Source organism: Osmia bicornis, chromosome 12 (genome assembly GCF_907164935.1).
Source record: "Osmia bicornis bicornis chromosome 12, iOsmBic2.1, whole genome shotgun sequence".
In the NCBI taxonomy this organism is placed as follows: domain Eukaryota; kingdom Metazoa; phylum Arthropoda; class Insecta; order Hymenoptera; family Megachilidae; genus Osmia; species Osmia bicornis.
The window spans coordinates 4,900,428-4,917,511 of record NC_060227.1 but is presented as its reverse complement, the minus strand read 5'-3'; the positions used below and the strand labels follow the sequence as shown (position 1 = coordinate 4,917,511).

Below are 17,084 nucleotides of genomic sequence, written 5' to 3'. Positions count from 1 at the left end.
CGAAAACGGATCGAACCAGATTTACAATGGATCGTCAGTGATTCCGTATTTCCCTCGTTCCAGATAGATTTTCATACCGTTCGATGAAATTATCCAAGATTGGCTAGGTATTCCGTTTTTCACGGTGCGATTATCGAAAAACCGCCGGTGCGAATTCCTCCGTACGATCATTCGCGAGCAGAGCACCCGTTTCCTTTCTCGAGTGATCTCGTCGGTCCGGATAGGAGCATCCTAATTGTGCCGAGTTTCTTTTCCACCCTCTTCTGTCGCTTTTCTGTTCGCCTTTTTTCTCGGGAACCAGTGTCTTCGACCGGTTCCTCCTGGTCCTCCCATTTATTCGTCTTTGTTCGCCAGCCTGTAGACCCTAATTGCTGGATTACCCAGCTACCAGGCGGTATACCTTCGAAAACCAGCTGATTAATCTGCTCTCAATCGGGATTAACTTGAGATTTATTTTTCAGTTTATTCAATTGGGAAAGAATTCTATTTCTTCTATCTTTAGTTCTATTTATTTTAATATTAAATCTCTTTTACGTGAAACATTTTCATTTCTCGTACGCAAAAGGATATGGTAGGTTTCATTTGCGGAGGACGTGGTGAAAAATTAAATTTTTCTTGCCTCTTAACGCAAAATGAATTCGCGGAGACGCTTTGCATACGCCCGAGGCATTGTTTCCGACGGGATTCCGCAAGATTTTCTCTCGGTGCTCGACTTTCGCTGGTCGTTCTACTTAGCAGCCGCGATCGTCGTTGAACTCGAGGCGACAATTATGTGATTATGTTACTTAACCACGTAACGCATATCGAGAAAGCCAAGAAGGAAGGAGACGCAACGAGCCACGCTTAATTAACATACAGATATCTCGACGGACCGCTTCTCTGCTCGGCCGCGAGCATTAACGACTTATGAAAGTAAATTTTCATGTCGTGCGAATCTCTTCTCTGGAATTTTTCTTTTCTATTGGAATTCGAGTATTTCTCGAAATATTCACTGTGACTGAGAAATTTGAAATAAAATAATCTACAATCGAGTGCACAGAAAATATCTTGTCGCAGTTTTAGTATTCACTGAAGTATGTTTCAGCCACAATTTCAGTTTATCCGTTGTTACACAACGTGCGCATTGTTACATGTATCCTCTAAGGAAACATAACGTAATCATTGACCTTCCTTTTTCACTGCATGATACATGCAAATTGTTGCTAACAAGATACGAACGAGTAAGCGTTCGAAGGCTTCAATAGTCTCTCTTCGAAACAGAAAAGATCCATCGCGGTAGTTTCAATCTCTGCAGTTCAAATAAAAATCTTCTTTATTGCATCACAATTCACACCAGGTAATAACAAATACAAATAACCGAGAAGTAAAATAAATACGATCAAAAAAGGGTTGTAGAAGGTGTATTAATTTGGGCTTCAGGTGGTAAATATTCTCTCTGTTTGCTCCTGATAATAACTTTCCAAGGTAATCTTCCTTAAACAGTATTATCGGAATAAATAAAAATTTCTTCTATTGATACTCAACTGAATTACCATACACGATTTTATTATAATTTTGCATTAAAAAGTTAGTTTATAATAGTGTTCGTTGGGGGGATATTATTCGACTGATATTCAAATAGGCAACGTTCTGGTCCAGGAGGCAATGAAAAATGCTGGAGAAGCCAGCAAATCAGTCGGCCATTCCGGATTGTCTCTCACTTCCTAGGGAAATTCAATATTCCATTCCCTAGCCATTCGATATCTTTCAATCCGTTCGAGGGCCACGGTCCACGGGATTCCTATCGTACTTGCGAAATGAAGTTTAGAATTCCTTGGACATCGTAAATAGGATACGACTGCTCGCCGGAAACTTGTTTAAGATGTTACTCGGAGGTACACTCGCGATCAAATCATTCTTTCCTAGGGAAAATGGCGATATAAGGGAAGGAAACTTCTCAGTCTCTCGAATTGTCGAGGATATGAAATTTATAATGACTCGCGAAGCGGGCCAATTAACTAATTGGCTGATAGTTTGTTTCTCACCGGGCAAAATGTACGCGAATTGGATAAATATTTACACGAGCTGCTCGCACTTTCACGCTTTCGACCCGTGATTCTCGCGTCCGGGATTATTTACGGTCCGCCTTGAAATTCCGGAAGAGGAAGCGGAATTCCCGGTCGAGGCCACTAAATCTTCGAGGACCGAGCGATCTAGAGCGTTCTCCAGCTCGCGGATCGCATGCAAATAGTTCTTTGCCAAGTATTCCGCGACACGATGAAACGTCGAGTTTCATGGATGCTTTGATACCTAAGTGCACCGTTGCATTTTTCATCCTTTTGAAACAAATTTTCAAACTTTCCTACGAGAATACGAATTAGATCGGGTGTAATGGATCGAAGGTTTTGAACCTATGAAATTGAAGCGCAGCTAATGGACTGTATATCTGCTGGTTTGATGAACATTTTTCCAAATTTTTCGTTGGAAAATGAATGTGAATATTATATTTCTCAGGAGAGAAATTTCGCGGGACAGACATGGGAGCTCGTTGAACTCTCGAAACACGTTGAACTCGTAATTAGAAGAGCTTTATTAACGTAATGGACGCGTGGGAGGGCTATACGTTCCTCTGTATGGTATAATCATTCAAGCAGTGCCTTCCTTTTTCAAACGACTCCTTCTTATTCAATTATCACGCTTCAGAATGTATTGTACTCCTCTCTGTCAATATCACAAACGATTAAATCCTCCTATTCTGAAATCGAAGGTAACTGATCAAATTCATGCTCAATTGATCGTAATATCTATGTATTTTTATAACAACCTTTTTACCAACTTTCGAAATATCTTTTGTCGTCGTTCGAGCGTGATTTTACAATTGTTCCCTCTGTCAGTTGCAAAAGTAACGGATCCGCGCATTATTCGTTCGTCCATGACGCCGTTAGTTTCCCGTAACTGTTTGCATCTTGCAAATCTCTCACAGATCGAGAGAGGGAAAAATCACGGTAAGAGGATTAGCTGGACAATGCTCGTCGAGTTTCTGGACTCCCTGTTTGTCTAGCTGCAAAAAGTTTTGCATCGATTCGTGACGCGGTACATACCCAAAGGATTTTATCCGAGCTTTCTCATTCACGTTCAATCGTTAGAATAAAATTAAAACATTGGAATTTTCTTCCATCGGGATTTTCGTGAAATTTTCCTGGAAGACTTAGAGTACCATTTTTACTTAATTTTGTATTTCTTAATTGGAGACTATTCAAATGGTGGCTTTTAGTATCATACTGGAGAATTAGATTGCTAATAGTCGTCTTTTCAAAACATCCTTCGTTATAAACTGACGCAAACTTTCCTTTTACATAATCATTAGACCGAGGTAGACGTCAACGAAACTCGGGTTCTTACACGAGCTGCAGTATATCCCATCTCTCGCAGACTTAATTTCCTAGCTGACATTCCATCAGGAAAGAACACTCGAAGCAATATGCCCGCGCCAACATTGCAATTACCATTTCCATGTTACGAAAACCCGACATTGGAAGGAAGTGTTCGCGCAATAAGGCTGGGGTTTAATTTTCATTTTAAATCCCTCTTTATTCGCCTTTTCAAAATTACACTGTCCATCATTCTTAAAGAGCTTATCCAATATAGAAAAGGAATAAAACTTGGCTCGTTCGATCGACGTGTTTACACGGATGCGTTTGCATCGATCCCGTGCAATGGCCATTGTTGCACCATTGCAGTTTCTCATAGAATCTCGTACGCAGTTCGGCTGCGATCGTTTCTCTGGTAACCGGAAGATAGTGCACGGCACATTCCTGAGCATTGTTCTCTCCAAAGGATCCAGTAGGATAATTTAGAACGGTCGTTTCTGTTCTTGTTCGCCACCGTTGCTCGCTCGTCTTCCACGGTAATGGATGCTCTTTTCCCTTTCCTCGTTCGTTCCCGGCGACTTAATGGCAGCACACGGTCAATTTCTCCACGAGTTTCTTCTGGTTGCCGGCATTCAGAGCTGGGCCCACCACCGATTATTTCGTGCTTTCTTGCCGCCCCCGAGGTGTAACGATAGAGATCTCTGGAATGTGAAATTTTCTGGGACTGGTGGAAAGATTAGGGGTCGTTTATTGATAGAAATATTAGAAGTTCCTGCAAGGTTTATTGTTCCATGTTGGACAAGGGGTCAGGTATAATGCGAAAGTACGAGGCGTGCAGTTGGTGGCAATGGAATGCGGAATATACATTCCGGAGTTGAGTTACGTAAGCATGGACAGGTACAAGAACTCGTAGCATCTGCTCATCGATCTTTTCGCGCCAGCATCGTCGCGAAGCGTGTCTGTGAAAAACCTTGTACCCGGTAATTAATAGTGGCAGCTATTGTTTGAAGTATCGGACACAAGTATCGAAGGAGGAGCAATTGAATTGTTCGTGGTACGTGATATGCTCAAGGCTCTGTTCAAACTAGGCCTCGAACGTCCGGAGGGATATTTAAAGAAGAATTCAGAACAAATTACTTGATCGAAGAAAAAACACGAGAAATTAACAAGTCGGACATTACTCTGAAACTTTTTCTCTCCATCTGGCTGAAATATTAAGCCACGTGTTGAAACTTTGGTCTGGATTATTTTTAGCGAAAAAGATTAACGCATAGGAAGAATAGATAATTTACTTCCGTTTCGTTGATTCATCCACATGATATTCCAGTTTTACTGTCTTCTTTTGGTATCGAGCCTTTCTCCATGCTAACATGAGTCACTCGCCCCGAGCAACAGTTTAGTATTCTTTCAAGAATTTCCAAAGCTGGAATCCTAGAAAGTAACATTCCACGAACGTGTAAAAGTGTAGCACATTCGTTTGCATTTCCGAGGTGTATTAATGACTTCGCTGGTGAGAAAGTTAACAATCACAGCGTTCCGATAATGCACCTTTGTGTTCCTCAAATTTTTTCTCAATTTCATTCGAAATACGTCGAATAATTAGCTCGAACTGTAATCTAAGAAAGTTTTCAACCCACCAACATTCCAGCAAAGTTTCCCTCCGAGAAATTCTTGTCCCTTGAGCTCGTAGAATCGCGATTCTAGATTCTCGGTGCATCCGCTCGAGGCTGGATGCATCGCATTCGAATGCGCTCCGTAGACCACGTCGAAACAAACGAAAGAACCTTGGAAAGGTCTGGGCAAACCTTGACCGCGCCATGTTGTGACAGGGTCGTTGGTACCGCGAGTGTTTACCCTGTCAGCCAGCACCAGAATAGAACCAGGCCATTCTCGATTACTGAGAGAGGTCTTGTTGCCGACCAGCCAGAAACAATGCACATATGCATGCTTTTGATGTGCATAAGAGGGATGCACCTTATTCTGCGAGATAATTGAGTCATTAACAATTTACACTAAAATCGAGGGCTATATTTTAGCATTTTCCATTTTTCGTCACCATTTTCTCTTCGAGCGTCAAGTATTCCCAGAAATAGAAACTAAACTTCACCCCTGAAACTGTGATCACCCTTGAAGCGTGATCTATCGAAAGATCACCGCACAGCTGTGTATTTTGGTGTGGTTACTCGTCGAGGCACCGATAGGCTGGCGTCACGACGCCGGTGGGCGTCCATAAAAGGTCGATCTGGCATTCCAGGCTTTCGTGACTCGGATGGTAGGTCGGATTAACCGGTGGGTGTCATTGGATCGTGTATCGGCGATCGTACGCTCGGACGAACGATAAACCACGCATGGATGCATCCGAGTGCGATGCAATTTCCTGTGCCGATGACACCTACCCCTATTCATCGAGTGGGCCAAGTGTTGTTGGTTGGCCTGTTTTCAGGTGTCGAGCTGAATATCAGCCTGTTATCTATCTGTTCCAAGGCTGCGACTCCATTTTATGAGTATTTTATCGCTTGCGATTACGTCGTTGTTTCGACGATGATAAATTTGATAGATGGATTATATGTAATATGATTAAAGTAATCTTTGTAGATTACAATGCAATATGAAGCACCTACCTCCATTTATTATAAAAATATTTTGCAACGAATTCGACGATAACAGGAATTTTTTTTCCCTTTTTTTTCTTTCTGCTTCATTTTACGAGTACTTTGTCAATGTAATTGCATTGTTATTTCTTTGATGATAACGTTTGATGGATGGACCGTAACATCGTTGCAGCAAAATGGTCTCTGTATACGAGCCATCGTTTATTATAGAAATTGTTTGCAACAAACTCCATGGTATTCGCGATCGATGACGGTTTTTCTACTTTAACCTAATTTAACTTAGGGTAGACTGGTCATTCGATACCATTTATTTGAGAAATAGGAGAAGGGTGTTCCCTTTCGAGGGTGTGAAAGTGAAATGAATCTGCACTTTGTCATCAACTCTCGAGACTTATCACAGACAGCACTTAACAAACCAGGGTTTCTGACTCTCAAAGCCTCCGAGTGAAAAGAAACACGTTTCATAAGCTGATGGCTTGTAAGTTATCGATGCCTGCCATGATAATTAGCCCTTTCAATATTATCCTCTTGTCGATTTTATTAATGAATCAGCGCCTACATACTTTGTTACCAGCCGCTAAATTTATCACTTTCTTCGACGTTATTTTCTCGCAGGAGATAGCTATCGATCGGTCCTTTAAATGAATCCATTTAACAGATTCAGCTTCCAAAAATATCGCTTCAGCGTTAACGAAGAGTAATGAACTTGGATGATCAAATCAATTCATCGCATTTCCACTGATTGCATTTTCCATTCATAATGTCGATGAACTTTTCTTGACGATATCGTCGCGAGTATCTTCCACGTGCTCTCTTTCTTTCCCGAAGGCTCATCTTCGAATTCCTATGCACGAGTGCAGCTCGAAGTGTGTCGAGTCTGTTTTGGCGATCGTCCATCGAAAAAATAAGCACGGGACGCCTTCGAATCACTGCCAGGAGCTACGAATTCCTCGATGCTCGAATTGGAATTCGAAGGCCCGCTTGTTTCGACTCGAAAAAGATCCTCTCCTCTTCTGTGCACGCTAGCTGGAAATCGTCGTGTGTAAATTAGAAACGATAGTTTGAATTTTGGCGAGCTTTAGAAGCATAGTAATCCGTAAAGTTTCGAATTTTTAATTGTGTTGCCGATCGATTATTAATTCTCAACTTATGCAACGCCATATTTGCAACTAAATTACTTTCCAAGAGTTTTAATTAGTGATTCAGCCTACCCAACTGCAAGCCTTCGACTTTCTTTTTTTGTTTTATTTAGCCTGGTAAGATTCATCGAATTAATATGCATACTTGGCTCGACTCACAACTTGGCCATCGCCTGCTCACTCGAATTAACATATTTCTACACGTATCCGTTCTTAGATGAATATTCTTATCTACTTCCAAGAAGCAGTTTTCATTGAATAGGAGAAATTCAGTAGAAATTCCATAGCTATCCAAATGTAAGGTTTTCATAGAATCATTGAACGTTTATTAATTCCTTCATTCATATATTTAATCTTATCAAATTGCATCCAAGAATTTCTTAATTAATCGTTCCTACAATTTCCTAGAGACAGCAATTCAATCTCTTCAACATCTTTTTCTTCAGAAAAGCATGTTTCTTCCAAGGATTCTCATCCTTCCAACACTTTTAATTTTCTCTGCCAACAGTTAACCATCCAACTCTTTGATAACTCGATAGATCACTCTATGGCAGCTTTTCGTATCTTTCCACCTCGAATGGAACTGGTGATGGATAGTCGAGAGTTGGTGTATTGCTCTGAGAAGCAACCTGGTTCTTGTTCCTCAGCCACGAGGAGGCATCAGCTGCAGTTGCATCAAGCAGCTAGGAGAATGGATGCATCGAAGGAGAGAGTGAAAGAAGGTTAGAGTTGATCCATTCATCGTGCAGTTTCTGCCGGTGTTGCTCGACGATTGTTCCTCGTGTCTGTTTAGAACTGAAATTTATTAGGCCTAATTCACGCTGCCTGATTCTGACTATAATTCTCTTCCAACTGAATTTGGGATAAAATTTTCAATTTTTTCCAAGTATTTAAATTTATCTTCGTACGCAACGAAGTATTCTTAGTTTTTCTATCTCGTTCAGCTCTCTATTCTATTCTGTGTCAACGTTTCTCCGTCAGAATCGAACTTGAAAAGGTTTCTCTGTGTAACTTTACCTTGGCGAACTGTACGTGCCAGGTAAGTGTACTCGGTTCTCTTAAAGTACACTCTGTCGATTGCGCGTTTCAGCACGAGTGCTCGCGCGAGTCACCGTTGCTCTTTTCACTCTCCGTCTCTCGTCACGGCTTCTTTTTGCACAACGATTCACCGCTCGCAAAGAGAACCGTTACCTTACTCAAACCGGACAGCAGAAGGGCAGGTGTCTGTTAGCAGACAGGTGAGCGGGTAGGTAGACAAGGTACATGGGAAAGTTTTCGATAACGTGGACGTACGACACCATAAATCGTAATTACCTTGATTTCTATATGTTTCGTGCAATTTTAGTGATACTTAGAAATTTTCTTTCTTTATACCTTCCGATTACTCGACTGAATTAGCGAATTATTAAATTCGAAGTTAGAAATAGGGGCTCAAAGGTGTTATCGTTGATCAAATTCACACGTTCAAGGAAATCATTAACAGTAGGTCAAGTGTTGCGATAGAACCGGTCCCCGGTACAGCTTATCGAGAACGTGGACTCGCCTTGTCGACACCGGTGTTCCAGATTGTTTTTCACCGGTTCGTTGGTAAACAGCTGGCAGTTATTAATTATTGCGGCTCGAAGATCGATTACCTTTCTTCCCTCGACTGCCAATGGAGCGGTTCATCCGGCTCGTTAGAGGCTCGATACGTCGATCGAGAAGAGATTTCCTGTTGGGAAACGATGAATTGCTCGCGGTGTTTGCGAATTGGGCTACTTTCGGTCTTACCGTCTGCCGCGGAGACTTTCTTCGATTAAAATCTGACGAGAATCGAGTGGAAAGCTAACGATTCAGCGAGATATCTGCACGCTTCGCTGATTCTCTGATCACGACTTTGAACTTGGTGAAAAGTGAAGAAGCTACTGAAGGATTTATGGGCAATGGATAGGCGATATAACTATAAACGTGTTGGTAGTTCTTCTTAAAAATTGAAGAAACTTTCCTTCGATCGTGAATTCTCCAAGAAAATCGCTGCCCGGCTCGTTATAAACGAATTACGTTCTCATCCCTGATAGTTTCACGAAATAGAATTCCAATGAACCACCCTGTGTAATTTTGAATCGAGCCCCAGGGAAGCGTAAGAAGGTCAACGAGACTGCTTCAGAGGCAAGTGGTCTATTGTATAAATTTTTGATGGCACACATTTACCTGTTTGCGGTAGGCACCAAAGATATTCTACTCTGCGTTTAAATATATCGACGGATCTGCCTGAATAATTAGAATAATCGGATTAAATTTAATGCATTTAATGAATGCGCATTCCAAATTAAATTTTATCAATTGTTTTGTCCGAAATGAAATTATCAAGAGATAATGGTCCTTTTGAAACAAATCGACGGTAACTTTTTATTTCATGAACAGCGATTGTGAAACGAAAAAGAGTTTTTGTTTTTTATCTCTCATTGTTTCGATCGTTTGCGCGTCATTCAGACAGCAAAGAATTTTGTTTCAGCTTTTACCGAATGAAAGTTACGAAATTGTTTCTTAAAACTTGGGATCGTACCGCTTCTCTCCAAAAGCTTTTTGTTACAGTAGAAAAAGTGTAGACAGATATATTTTTGCATTTTAATTTTATTTCTCTAACTCTTCGATTTTTGACAAAGTTAGCTGCAATTCTCTTTAGATAGAGATAAGATGGCAATATTCTTCTTCCGGGCACAGTTTACAGCCGAAAGCTTTAAACAGTATTCAATGAAGAAAATCGATATCGCAATCTACTCGGTGGCAACCTTCTTTTCGCACCTACTTTCATACAAAACACTCCGGAGAGGATCGTTGAACGTGCAAGCCCGAGGAAACTGGAAACGCCTCGTTCTCCGCGCGCAACAGAGCCTTTGTGTTTGCGTTTGCATCGCCTCTAAATGCAGCAGCCGCACTCGAAACGAACCGTTTCTGCTCTATATTCTGCTACGAGAACCACCGAGACGTGACTTTTTCTCGATTACTCTCGTTCGTCGTCGACATTGTCCCCGTGTATGACAATTTTCTCCCTCCCCTTTGCTCTTACTTCCATTCCTTTATCGCTGTTTTCATTTTCCAGCGAATTTATCGAAGATACCACGGAAGCTTGAATGAAATTCTTTCGCTTCGCGAGCAAAAGCATTGCTATTCTGCTGATAAATTAACAGAAGCATCGACCTTACGCAATGCAATCGAGACAGTGCATCGCGAGCGCATCGGTGCATCGGTGCATCGGTGTGGGATGCACCGAGAATCTCCCGGAAGTGTAATACACGACTGACACGGTCGCGTTGAATAACGAGGTCTGCAGTTGTTCGTTGTAATGTTTCATTGTCCAAATGGAACGGCACGGTACTCCGTTTTCCCATCGGCGAGGGGAAGAAAGCTTCGAATCCGCCTTTCCGCTCGTCTCGGCTCCGACTCGCTCTAGCGACGCGCTGGGAACATCATCTGCTTATCGAAGTGGTTTCATCGGGACGTTCCAAAGGGCCAACCATATTCGCGATAAGAACAAACCCTCTAACTTCACGCACCTTTATCCTGCTTAATTATTTACGAGTATTTCTTACTTTCTCACGCGTTGCTTCTCAATCTTGAACCGTAATTTTCACGAAGAATGTTCTCGTTTCTTTAAAATTATAATAGTATCTTGAAAACTTCGGCATTGTTCATTTTCATACAATTTCCTTTCAATTTCGCGGATCGAATGGCTGACTTCAAGATTTTCGATAAAATCTTCTGCTTTACAACTTTACTACTCTATTTACTTTCTTCGTGGCCCGTTTTCGGAACCTGAACCACAGAGCAGATTCTTTCGCCTCTTTGAACTCGTAATATCGTGGCTGAAAAGAAAGTAGCTGACTCAAAAATTCTCATCAGTTCATTCCACTGAGAGTCTAGTCGTTTCATAAGTTCACTTGACCTCTTGAAATTCGTCGAGATATACTAGAGAACAGATTTTTACTCTTTCCTTATTCCTCGTTTTCTGAATGACGCACTTGTTTGTAAGTTTCTCGAGTTTGAAAATTCAACCACCCACAAGTACCCGTAATTAATACGTTGATTAGGGCCGGGGACCATGGGTGATTGACACCAATGACAATTTCCAACAAATTATTTCACCCGATGTGAAAATTAACAAATACCCTCAGGAATATCATTCTCAAGGATGGTATCGTATATCTAGAATAAGTGTTAGCAGTCACTTAACACTCTCAGCTGTGTTCCAATGAAAATACTTTCTCCTTTTTATTCTTCTCACGATGCGAAGAAGTAAACTTCCACGACCCAAAATTTCCACCCACCGACCCTGGTTCACCGTTGTTTGCCATTCATCGTGTCCCCGACAGTGCCAAGGTCTCTCCGGTTGTTCCTCATTTTTCTTTCCTCGTGGCAACTTCTTCTGCTTGTCTCTTTCCATTTCGGCCACTTTTCCCCTCCGTCCTCGTCGAGTTTTTCGTCTTGGCACGTTTTCAGGGTTAAAAAAGTGCCTAGAGCGGGACAGCCTGTTCTCGTCTCCGCTTCGGCCGCGATAATGTGGCCACTGGAAAGAAAGAGGCTGCACCGGAAGTGGAAAGTCAGCCCGCACGGTTTTTTTCCCTCCGCGATCAGAGGCTTCTTTGGCGCCGAGCCAGCGTCGCGGCGCCTCTCGTTATCAACCAGTTCGAGATGATCCTCGAAGGGATCATCCGTAGACAGAGTTCAGAAGCTCGTCCGTAAGTTGAAATCGTTCGATACGAAAGGAGACGGTGAATGAACGTCTCGAGGGAATGGCATCAGACCTTATGCATCAATTTCGGTGAATTGGAAATCGATATTTGGTTATTTGTTCGAATATTCGATGGTTTACGACTTACGAATGCGCTTGACGTTTGGTGAAGCAAAGTAATAGGAAAAAAGATTTTTACTTCGATCCATGGAAGATATTCAATGAGGAAGAATCGTATAGAAAATTTTCTATGCAGAATTTGTTCAGTAATTTCTTTGCAAAATCTAAAGAATATGTCCTCGACACGATTTCAAAGAAGCTACTTTATTATATGTCTAAACAAAGAAATGTCTTCTCCGATTGCATGCAATCGCGAACGAGGTCGTTTGTTCGATCGTTGGGCAATTTTTCTCAATGTTTACTGGTTCTCTGGGTGGTCTGTGGGTTTTGCCAAACATCGAGGAACTTCGCTTCCCTCGTCTGACGGATCCTTCTATGTCTGGGAACAATCGATTTCTCGTTTGAACGGTTATGGCATTAAGGGAGAGGCATTGTTGATAGAGTAATTTGATTGACTTCATCCTGAGCAGTTATCGATGTTCAAATATGTCTGGTTAAAATAGAGGAACATCGATAAGTGATTGAATTATATATATCTAAAATAATCAATTTCTATTTAATTATCTAGATGAAGACCGCTGCATTTGATTTTTTCCCAATAAACGAATCATGAATCTTTTAAAAAGTAATAAGGTATTTATATCTGCTCCATTCGCGTTTTATTTATTCATTCAGAAGTTTTCGAGTAAAAATTTCAAAAAAAGATCAGCGAATCTTATTAACCTACGTGACAAGATAATTCAGCAATTTCGTATGTAATATGTGGTGGAAGGAAAATTTCCAATTACCATTAGGAGTCATTTCAACGATAAATTTTTCAAACTCATTACCTCAACTCTATTTCGCTATGATATAGGAAGTTCAACTAAAAATCATCCACCGTGCCTGAGATACTAATTATCCCTATTAAATTTAATTCCTCGGAGACAAGTTCATCCACGTTGCAACGTTGAATAATCAAGCAGAATGAAACAGAGTGTAACGCGTTGAATTTTTTACTGCGACGAAGATTAATGACATAGTTCTTACGTAAGCGTAAGAAATAAAAGTGTATAGGTGGAAATTGATATTTCAGGTTCGCTTGTTTCATTATCGACAGTGCACTTCGCTGACACCATCCGATTGTTCGTGTTTCTCGTGTTCTCGCGATGCTCTCTGTATATTTGTTTTTCCTTTTTTTTTTCTTTCAATTCTCTCGTGTTATTCGATTAAACCCGTTCGCGGTGATTGTTCGACAGTGTGCATCGGTGAATATGGCGATCGGTAGAACGGACAGAAACGTCGATGGGATGGCAGATCGCCAAATCAGCAAGAGCCGTTACGTTTATCGTCAGTTTTATGTAACTATTGTTCGAGGTAACTGGGACAATGACAATGGGAATCTGTCAGACCGATTTCTCATTGCGCAAACGACACCGTTGCGAACGAAACGATTTGATATTTCTCCTTTCGAGACACCGCACGATTTCGTCGTACAAGTTTCCGATTCTTTGAAATAAACATACAGAAATTAACATGAAACGAGCACATTGTTAAGAGAAATAATATATTTGAGAGATATAAAGAATCTTACTTCGAACAGAAATAATGGCAAATTCAATACTGCTCCTCTTTTGCCATTTCTTCCGAGTTCAGCATACGTGAAATTCAACGAATCATTCTTCCATCGCTTCCAAAGTATTTTGATCTTTTGACGGATCACAGAAAGGAAGGAGGAATGCAACGAGATGTTGCTCCATTCACGAAAATATTCGTTGACGAAGCAGCCACGTATGTATTCGCGATTTCTATTTTAACGAACCGGACACACTTTATCTTGTTCCTGGCATTCTTCGTTATTTCTGTATCGTCATTGAATCGCGGTATGGTGGAGGAGAAATAATTTGTCGCTCCTTGGAGAAATAATAACGTCGTTACGTTTATTTCGAACGTTTTATAAAGCGGATAAACCAGGATGTTTAACATTCTTTGGTCGTCGTTGACAAATGGCCAATGAATCTCTGGATTATCGAAAATATGCCTGAGAAGAATTTCGGAAACAGCTGGAAGGGAAGATTGATAAAAATCAATGCCGATGCATTTTATATCAGCCAGATGAATCGTTTGAACCTTTTTGAGACCACGGGACGAGTGATTCGTTAGCTAACGGGCACCCTGTAAATTCATAATTTCCGTGGAAACGCGATTGCGCTGGACGATTTCGATTCCATTCACTGGATTTCCCGTTGATTTATTCGGTCGTTACGTGGAACAACCCGTCGCCGATTAATCTCTTCAGTTGGCAAGACGAATTAACCCGCGCGAGAAATATTCGTCGCGTGACGTTTGCCTGCCTCGTCCCTGCCATCGTTTTGTTCCCCATACGATTAATAAATCCGCCCGATTTTTCACCAGGATTTCGGTATTAATCGTCTTTTGTAATTCGTCATCGAATGATGTCCAATATTGTCATTTCAATGCGATCGAACGATGATTAATCGAGTAATAGTTTGGTAAAGAAAAGAATCTCTTTATTGTTTTTCAATCTTCTTGATTATTCACTTCCACGATCCTTTGTTTCCCGAAATTTTTCAACAAGAATTTGCTCGATTTCCTCCGTTATTCGTCACTTGTCGTCTTGTTCCGATTTTCGAACGTGAAATTTCCCCGGAGACGGTTGTTTCCCGAAGAACGACCCGCCGCCGGCTGGAAAACTTTGTTTCTCGTGGATTATTAATTTACCGCGAAAGCGAGACGGGTTTTCCGTGAACACCGATGCCGAGCTTAAGCGCAAAGTTACCAAAGATAATTCATTTTCCTCGTATTCCACCAACGAAATCTACTTTCGCATCCTTTTGTGTCTGAAACGGAGAGTCTGATTGAATCAGAAAGTAGCGTGAATCGAATTTTTTCAACCTCTTTCCCCGTTTGATAATAAAAGTAAATGTCTTTGTTCATGGCTGTATTTTTTTCAATTCAGAATTATCCTTACTCGGGACGAATAAATTTTTCGTTCCGTTGGATAGGCAAATTTTTGTCGTCTACCGACACGCACATCCTTCCACGGTCCTTTTATTCCGAATCAAGAATTCCATTCTGGAACAGCATCAAAATTAGATTCCCTCGATCCTCGGAACTCGACGTTTCAGATCGAAGTTCGTCAAAGCGAGACCGAGTTATCCGTCGACCATTATTACAGCGATAGCTTCTCGACCTTTCATCGTATTCATGATAATTGTACTCGCGACCATTATTTTCGCATACCGACGATCGTTATTCAAAGTAAATAATAAACTTGGAAAATCCTCCGACTAGCGTGTTCGAAACAATTAAAGATTGAACGCTCGGAGCGGTGCAAGAGTATTTCAAATGAATCGAATCAGTCACATGTGTGTCGATGAAAGAATAACAGACAAAAACTCGAGCAGTTTGCATGCACCACTCGAACACGGAGCAGCATATTTTTCTGGCTTTCTGGCCGGTATTTTCCATAACGGAACTGGTAAATAGCGGCCCATAAAAATTGCAGGATGGTCGGGAAACAAAAAAAGTGGGCGCGCCACCCCCTCGCTACGAGAACAGCCGTGTGCAGGGGATGCAATTAGGGATTAACGAGCATTTAGCCCCGTTGGAAAGGCGAATAATGGAGATTCGATCCCCCTCCCCGGTGGACACGGGCGAGGGTGAAAGGTGCGCGGAAACGGTGCACAAGGTGAACCAAGGGGTGGCTTTATGGTTTCTGCCGCTTTGTGACGCGAAATGCTGTCTGCTCTTTGGCGTATTCCGGTTGCCAGGGCTCTGCCCGTCTGCCTGTCACTTCTGTTTACCGTCCGTGTATTTGTTTTCCACCGTCAGAGGAAATTATAGCCGAGATCGATCGTCCTCTCCGCTTTGCTACCAATTAATGACCTTTCGATTGGATTGATAAAAACTGGCGAGAGGTTCGGAGAAAATAAAATTTGAAACACCTTCGATACGACAGCCAGCGCGTTAATGAGTCAAGGAATTATTCGAGGGGAAATTGTAAGTCCTCGAGACTTGACACGGTTGATTGCATAGCAGGAAATTAATTATCGTTGTTAGGATGCGCAGGGGGATGCGAGGGTGGTGGTTGGAACAGCGCGCAACCATGTTGCGGCTTCGATATTACGGCCATGCAAATGGACTCGAATGTCAGTGGAACCGCGGTAATATGTCGTCGTTCGGCCAACCATAAGGGCCGTTGGACCGTTGTCGTTGCTTTGACGCAACAGGCATGCCTGCTGTAACAATGGACGATAAGCGTTATTGTTCGAGGGATCTTGAACCGCGCCGAGTGCTTCTGTAATCGGTCGACGTACCGACGAGACTGGCCGTTCGTTCTGTTGAATGGGCACGATGGAACGCGATGTCACCGTCTCTATGCTTGATTAATACTTTACGAGACGGAAATTGATTAATACGTAACTCGATAATGAAGGGATGCTGTAACGTGATCAAACGGAAAGACGCGTAATTAAATAACAGCCTGCAGACGTTTTCGTTGGTCAAGGTATTAACAGTGGTACGAAAACGAGTGGAAAAGCGTGTAGATAAAGCAGAAGAAGGGTGGATGCGGTTAGGGCACATTGCCCCGGGCATGGCTGTAGCTGTGTACAAAGGGCTGGAGAGTAAGGGATGCTGGAGGTGTCGTCATGGAAACGCCACAGTGTTTTCCATCCCCCAATTACCTGGCCACTGGTTGTCAACTTGAACCCCTAAACACATTCCTGCGGTTGCCAGCCAAGATATGACACAGGTGTATTTTCATTTTTCTTTTCTTTTCTTACCGTGAGACGCACTCGGGTCTAAAGTGCAGCAGCAGCAGCCTCTTCTAGACAAAAGAATTACGAATGATCGTTTATTCGGACCGACAGCTGGGCTTGCTCGTTGATCTTAGAATGAATAGGAGTACACGTGGCCGTGTTCGAACGCAAATGGAATTGCAAAGTTTGTTCGATAGTTGGAAACTTCTTTAGGAGGAAATTCCTCTTTTCTCGAACCGAGGGTAGCTTTGTAGCTGGATTCGATTTTCCCTTGTTTCGACTTTGTTGTTTGCGTTGAGAGGAAACAACGAACGTAGTTTTGTACTTTCGCGATTGAGAAGGAACCGAGAAATTTAAATTTTCATCACTTTTCCCCTCTTCTAATAACC

General features: G+C 41.9%; 1 protein-coding gene across 10 annotated transcripts in view; it reads left to right on the top strand.

The window, feature by feature from the left end:
• Positions 1-17,084, top strand: part of LOC114873977 (phosphatase and actin regulator 1) — a 172,620-nt gene that overhangs the window by 42,361 nt on the left and 113,175 nt on the right. The window contains exon 1 of one of the 10 annotated variants that reach the window (XM_046288265.1): positions 7,778-7,823. The exons of 7 other annotated variants lie outside the window; for them this stretch is intronic. In XM_046288265.1, coding sequence (XP_046144221.1) covers positions 7,793-7,823 — 31 coding nt within the window. In that variant the 5' untranslated portion in view covers positions 7,778-7,792. Of the gene's footprint in view, positions 1-7,777; positions 7,824-13,035; positions 13,289-13,354; positions 13,703-17,084 lie in introns of those variants that run through there. 2 more of the 10 variants (XM_046288260.1, XM_046288263.1) reach the window with 2 other exon arrangements.